The 6,451-nt window shown below is 38.4% G+C and overlaps 1 protein-coding gene across 1 annotated transcript; it reads left to right on the top strand.

The window, feature by feature from the left end:
• The first annotated feature begins 23 nt into the window (after nt 1–23).
• Nucleotides 24–4,209, top strand: LOC145913939 (uncharacterized). Its single transcript, XM_083001713.1, has 13 exons — nt 24–192; nt 426–580; nt 645–745; nt 914–1,070; nt 1,132–1,266; nt 1,321–1,437; nt 1,885–2,047; nt 2,219–2,351; nt 2,420–2,474; nt 2,544–2,636; nt 2,837–2,991; nt 3,350–3,435; nt 3,751–4,209. The coding sequence occupies exons 1-13, from the start codon at nt 159–161 to the stop codon at nt 3,882–3,884; spliced, it is 1,518 nt and encodes a 505-aa protein (XP_082857839.1). The 5' UTR covers nt 24–158; the 3' UTR covers nt 3,885–4,209.
• Nucleotides 4,210–6,451: the final 2,242 nt, after the last annotated feature.

The following is a 6,451-nucleotide window of genomic DNA, read 5'->3' as shown; positions in this document are numbered from 1 at the left end:
CGTGTGGGTTCGGTGGTGGAGATCCCCAGCGTAAACGTGAATATCGGCTGATGAGTTGTGCGTATACGAATCAGTGTATAAAGGAAGTAGTTTAAAGTGTTGCTTTTAAATACTGACATCAGTCAATACTTTTACGGACAGTGAAGTAGCCGAGAAATATGGAAGAGATAATTACCAAATTGCACAACGAAAGTGAGTAGATTTTGCGCTTGAAATCTAAAAGTTGCATGCGTTAGGTAATATTGTCATCGCAATCTAGTGTAATCCATTATAACCGGCAAAGTAGGAAAAAGTAAGAAATATCACAACTGGCTACCAAAGGTCGCCTGGCGAATGGACGTTGGCCTATCCCTGTAACTTGACAATATTAAAACTGCGACTGTCGAACTTAAGATCAGATGACCGAGTGATTTTTCACGTGACAGGTATTGTGTTACAACTACACCGTCATCTGGATGAAGCCAAGCGTGACTTGGCAGCTGATCAGGAACACAGACGCATGGGGGAGTCAGCAACTAACCTTGTCGAATTCTTGGTTAAGCAAAGCTATGACCGATTTGAAGACAGCAGTTCGGATAAAGTTAGTATCCGGCCCCGGTGTAGGTTGCATACTTGAACAAAAATTATATTTTTTTGATTTTCAGTTTTTGGCTGAAGTTGCCGATTATCTGGCACTGGAGGGCGACGCCGATATCTTAAAGGTTTATTTTGACATTTACTCGGACGAACAAGCCAAATTGGACGAGTTAGTCATATGTGCTTTGTTTCGTGTTTTAAAGGGTGTGGCAACTGATTTGTTTTACTGTGACAAACTACTTATAAGGGTTATCGAAACACATTGTGAAACAAGTTAACTTTTAAAGAAATTGATTTATTTTCCCTTATATTCACCTTAGCATTTTGTATATGGCAGAAACGACTTGGACAGCCTTGAAAATCTTTTGGTTGTTTGTATGAACTACGCCGATTTAAGCATCCAGCTATCAGAAAAGATTGAATCTTGTGGAATTTTGTCAAACATGATTGCTCTACTGGAAAAACTTAAAGAAAGCTTTGTACGAAATTTAGAGGTAAGCTTTTTTCTGCGTTGACGGCATGGATATGACATTTATGGTTATTTCTATCTTACAGACAGAAGGAACTGTCGTTCTCTCTTCGGCAGGGGTTCTCTACAATTGCGCCAGATCAAGCAATAACAACATTTTTTTAGACAGGAAGGCAGTTGAATTGATCGCTTGGTATGCCAACAACACGAAAGGGATAGAAGTGAGTTTTGATAACATGGAGTAAATGTCCTCAATTGATCACTAATTTGGGTAGATTGGAGGATATGAGAGTCTATCAGCTACTTGTATGCTTATCCTCGTCCACACACATGATGAGGGGAATGGTGTTTTAAATGTTGCGGATGATGAAATTATCTCTTACATTATAAAGGTAAGTTGTGGGTTAGGGTGAAAAATATGATGCATAATGCCAAATTTTCCCCACGTAAAATTACCAACGAAATGATATACTGTATTTACTCGATTGTAAGCCGAGGCTTATAAACTTTTTAACCGTTTGTGTGACTTAGAATCGAGGGCGGCTCACATTTTTTAGCTGTATGTTTCGACGAACTTCACCTTTAACTCGCTTTGCCGTACCAATACCTTCTATCACACAGAGTTATCAGCTTACCTCACAATTTTAAGCGATAGATTTGTCGGCAGTTATTGTTGTAGGGCACCTAACTTAGCCTTTAACTTTTACGTGCGGCTTACAATCGAGGGCGGCTTAAAGTCGAGGGCGACTTACACTCGATTATAGGCTACGGTATCCACCACAGTTTGTGCTTGTAGTCATTTCATGTCGGTAAATAATACAATAATTGTGTTTCGCCAGGATTTAGAAGATGCCATGCAAGATGTTGACCACAGTTCGCCAGTTGGTTTCTCTGCACGGGAGCTGGTTGTTGGTTTAACGAAACTCGCCAACAACGACCGGAATAGCTTGAAAATTCTTCAAAGTGGGGCACTGCCATGTTTAATGGCGGTCATAGAAAAAGGTGAATTATTCTAAGCAAAGTAATGTTCCACGCTATCCCAAACAGATTAAAACCTATTTTATATCCTTTTGATAGTTGACGTTGGTAAAGGTAATACTTTATACTATTTTGAAATAACTTTACATATTGCCGCCATTCACCTGACTATCTTCATTTGTATCCTTAAAATAGGTGACATCGAGGAACAAACAACGGCTGTTGAATGCATCTGGGCTTTATCGTTTGTGGAAGAGAACAAATTCATGATCACTCATGAAACCGAGGTCATGAAGAAACTGGAGGAAATTGAAGGTCACGATTCAAGGTCAGATTCGGTTTCATTGTTGCGAATGTTTCAAAAAACAGTATAGTCTGACAACTTAATTTTTTTAGCAAACTTCAACTTGCTGCATCCGGGACACTGTGGGTGTTAAAAGGTCTTATTCCGGTAAGTTCGGTTGTTGAAAACTTATCACAGAATTGTTTCTCTTTCCAACAATTCACGTTTATGTGTAAGAACGAACACGAATCGAAACCGAATCTTCCACTCGGTGAAGAGAAGCACGTCATGCTCAGTTACCACAGGGACAATCTAAGTGACGTTAAACAGGTCAATGCACTCAAACTTTTGTTTATATGTACAGCGAAGCTTATAGTTTCTTCATGTTAAATCACTTCTACCAAATAAGATAGTTAATTGACGTAACATAAAAAAAATTGGACAGATTAAAACTTTTAGTGATAATGTTGTTCGGTCCACACTCAGGTTTGTTGAGATTTTAGCATTAGGAAAGAATTCATTTTCTTTAGGTGAAAGACATACTTGAATCAAGTGGTTACAACGTATGGATGGACGAAGATAAATTGAAGGGAGACACATTGGATGCGATGGCAGATGCGGTTGAACAATCAGCTGTGGTGTTAATATGCATGTCTCAAAAGTACAAGGATAGTCAGAACTGCAGGTAACTGTGAGGAAAGAAAAGTTTTACCCAGGGAAGTTTATCAATGTAGGTTTGATAAGATGCACACCGGAATTTATATTTTGTGTTTGGTGATAAGGGCTTGTATCGTCGTGACAGCGTCCATATTTAAACCCAATGTAATTTCAACATGCAGAAATGCATTAGTAAAATAGGCCGGCTTGGGTAATTTGCAAATATCGTATGAATTATAATTTCCTATGCAACACCTATTGCTTTATAATGGAAAAGACAGTTTGGATCAAACAATAACTTGGATAACATAGAGGAGATGTTATTGTCTGCATGTTTTAGCAACAAAAATAAAATCTAGTGTGATTGTCCACCTTCCCTTTTGCAGATTAGAGGCGGTTTACGCTCAGAAAAGAAACAAGGACGTCATTCCTCTTCGACTTCAGGAAGGTTTCGATGCAAATGGATGGCTGGGTAGGTTCCTGTATAAAAGTCAATAGGCGGATAATACATTGTAAGACAAAAGAGCGTTACTCTAAAGGCCTTCACTTGGCGGTTATATTGAATATAGCGATCATGAGGTTCAGTGGCTTTGCAAGAAACTTGTGGCAAGTTCAAAATCTCATGCTTTCGGTAAATGTTGAACCTTAACCCTGGACTGGTCACATGAAAATCGCCTGACTTATCGTTTCCCTATCGCGACATCGTCACTTGCTCTTTATACAACAAGAAAAGTTGTATTAAGAGCCCGTTTCCTTCTGGCTCAACTTACTTTTGTCACCTACGTAGGGTTCATCGTGGGCACGAAATTATGTTTCAACTTTTATGATCTGAAAACTTTTGATGATTCGATGAAAAAGTTGATGAACGAAATTGGAGATCGCGGCCAAGGGTCAGATGGAGAAGGGATGGTAAAGACTTAAACCATGATTAATGTCGTGGGAAAAACAAGCAGTTTCGGCGCTTTTGTATCTTTTTACTCGCCAGCGTGCCTTTGTGTTGTTGAACTGAATAAAATTAAACTTTCGTCAAATTACTTGCACGGTGTTATTATTTTTGTTTTGCTTAAACTAACATTGATTAGAAGTAAATAAATAAACATTTGTGTTCGCCTGCGTCAACTCATTAAATTAATTTACCTTATACTCCATAATGTTTCAGATTGTACAATTTTGTAATTTTCAATTTGTCGTTTTATGACATTTAACGTTATGTCACGGACACCGCTGTGTTGGTGGCGAAAACAAAGCTGACCAATTGTGATAAACCTTTGCGTGTTCTGACGTCATGCGTTAACTACAAATTACACAACAATTGTTCAACTCCATGCAATGGGTTTGAATCCATTTTACTTGTCAACTTTTCTCTCAATTTCATTTTGTCATGCCTTGTATTCTGGTTCATTGTACGGTGGCCCGCAAGGGCAACGCACGAAAATGTTTAAATCGGTAAATATATTTTAAAATCGACATATGTATTGCGATCGGAGTTTCAGTATTCGCCGATCGGAATTTCAATATTCGCCGATCGGAGTTTAAGTATTCGCCGATCGGAGTTTCAAAATTCACCGATCGGAATTTCAATATTCGCCGATCGGAGTTTCAATATTCGCCAATCGGAATTTCAAAATTCGTCGATCGGAGTTTCAATATTCGCCGATCGGAGTTTCAAAATTCGCCGATCGGAGTTTCAATATTAGCCGATCGGAGTTTCGATATGCACATGCTTTGAAACTACTGTCATTTCGGCGAAATGATTTTTTTTCAACGAAATATATTTCACGCACGAGTGATCACAACTTCAAATGAATTATCAAAAAAAACCAATCGAGTATATAGGTACACAAATTATAACAAAGTGACCATCCAAAAACATCAAGTGCAACTTTAGCACTCATCCGTTGTCAATTCTGACGATTCCTTTTTTCACATAGGGATATATTGAGGCAGCAATACTTGCAAATTTAGATGCTAACATACACGAAGCAGATAGTGGTGTAGTCGCTTGATACAGGCGAACATTAGAAACCTTTCCGGGCCGTAGGATGTTTTAAATTTTGCACATAGCTTGCCTAGAGCATGCAGATGAACGTGGTATAAGTTAAAATCCAACTCTGATCGGCGAATATTAAAATTCCGATCGGTGAATTTTGAAACTCCGATCGGCGAATATTGAAATTCCGATCGGCGAATATTGAAATTCCGATTGGTGAATTTTGAAACTCCGATCGGCGAATATTGAAACTCCGATCGGCGAATATTGAAATTCCGATTGGTGAATTTTGAAACTCCGATCGGCGAATACTTAAACTCCGATCGGCGAATATTGAAATTCCGATCGGCGAATACTGAAACTACGATTGTCGATTTTAAAAATTCACCAATCGGAATTTCAACATATGTCGATTTTAAAATATATTTACCGATTTAAACATTTTCGTGCGTTGCCCTTACGGGCCACCGTATCATTGCACACAATATTTAGAGAAATAAATAGAAAAGTGTATTTTTTAAATTTCGGCTATTAGTTCAAAACTGATAAGCAAGTCCCTCCTATCACACAAACTTGCTAAATAATATTGCGTTTACGTTATGTAATCATAGCTTGTATCTTAATTATGCGTTGAAAATTGAAACGTTGATCTATGTGGCAAGAATGATGGAGATATAACAGTTTCATTCGACCCGGTGTGGATTGATTATTAATAAGCCAAGTGTTATATTTATAATTTTGTATGATTCCAAGCGCTATGAAAACAACTACTTTTCTAGGAACGCAACTCACGGGTTTTCTCATGATTCTGAGTATAAAGAGACTGGCCCATATTGCTATTAACACTGTCATGTTAAAATAAGACGTTTCGACAAAAACTTATGTCATCATCAGTTTGACTGACGCGATTGGTGTAGCTCCATCATCATAAGGAGCTGACCTGATCGACGTCACAGATAACTACTTTTCTCGTTTTAGAAAAATTAGCAGTTAAGCGTTGTTCATGAAAGCTTTATGGCTGCAACGAAATACAACCGAGGTTTTCGTTTCACAAAACCGTGTACTGCGTATCGTCAGAACAAACAAAGAGAAAGCACTACTAAGCTTTGTTACGTTACAGCGTTTTGTTCTTGTAGATTCAATTAAAACAACGAGTGATTGTGTAGGTCAGAGGATTCCTTTGTTCGTTTGTGGATTGTGAACTGACATCAAATCAAAAGACTTCTTCGTCATAACTTATCCGGTTACATACCTTTAGCCGCGCATTTCTTTTGAGACAACGACAGTGTGTGCTGTGGGTAGATCATCGCGTCCTCCGAAAATAATTTGAGACAAAGGTGAAGGAGCACAGATGTAACAGTGACTGCTGCGATAACTGAAAAAATTAATTAAATTTTGAATGGTGCAAAATAAAACAGAAGTTGTGGTAGAACGTTGTCTGATTTCGGTGGTGACGATCCCCGACGTATGTTTTAAGGTCGTCTGGCAGTTTGTACGC

The sequence above is a fragment of the Ascidia mentula genome, chromosome 1 (assembly GCF_947561715.1).
Source record: "Ascidia mentula chromosome 1, kaAscMent1.1, whole genome shotgun sequence".
Lineage (NCBI taxonomy): Eukaryota > Metazoa > Chordata > Ascidiacea > Phlebobranchia > Ascidiidae > Ascidia > Ascidia mentula.
This window is presented reverse-complemented; position numbering and strand designations above follow the sequence as displayed.

Coding starts and splice junctions, on each gene's coding strand:
- LOC145913939 (XM_083001713.1), top strand. CDS start 159: ATGGAAGAGATAATTACCAAATTGCACAACGAAA. Junction 746..913: donor GAACAAGCCAAATTGGACGA/GTTAGTCATATG, acceptor TGTATATGGCAG/AAACGACTTGGACAGCCTTG. Junction 2,992..3,349: donor AAGGATAGTCAGAACTGCAG/GTAACTGTGAGG, acceptor TCCCTTTTGCAG/ATTAGAGGCGGTTTACGCTC.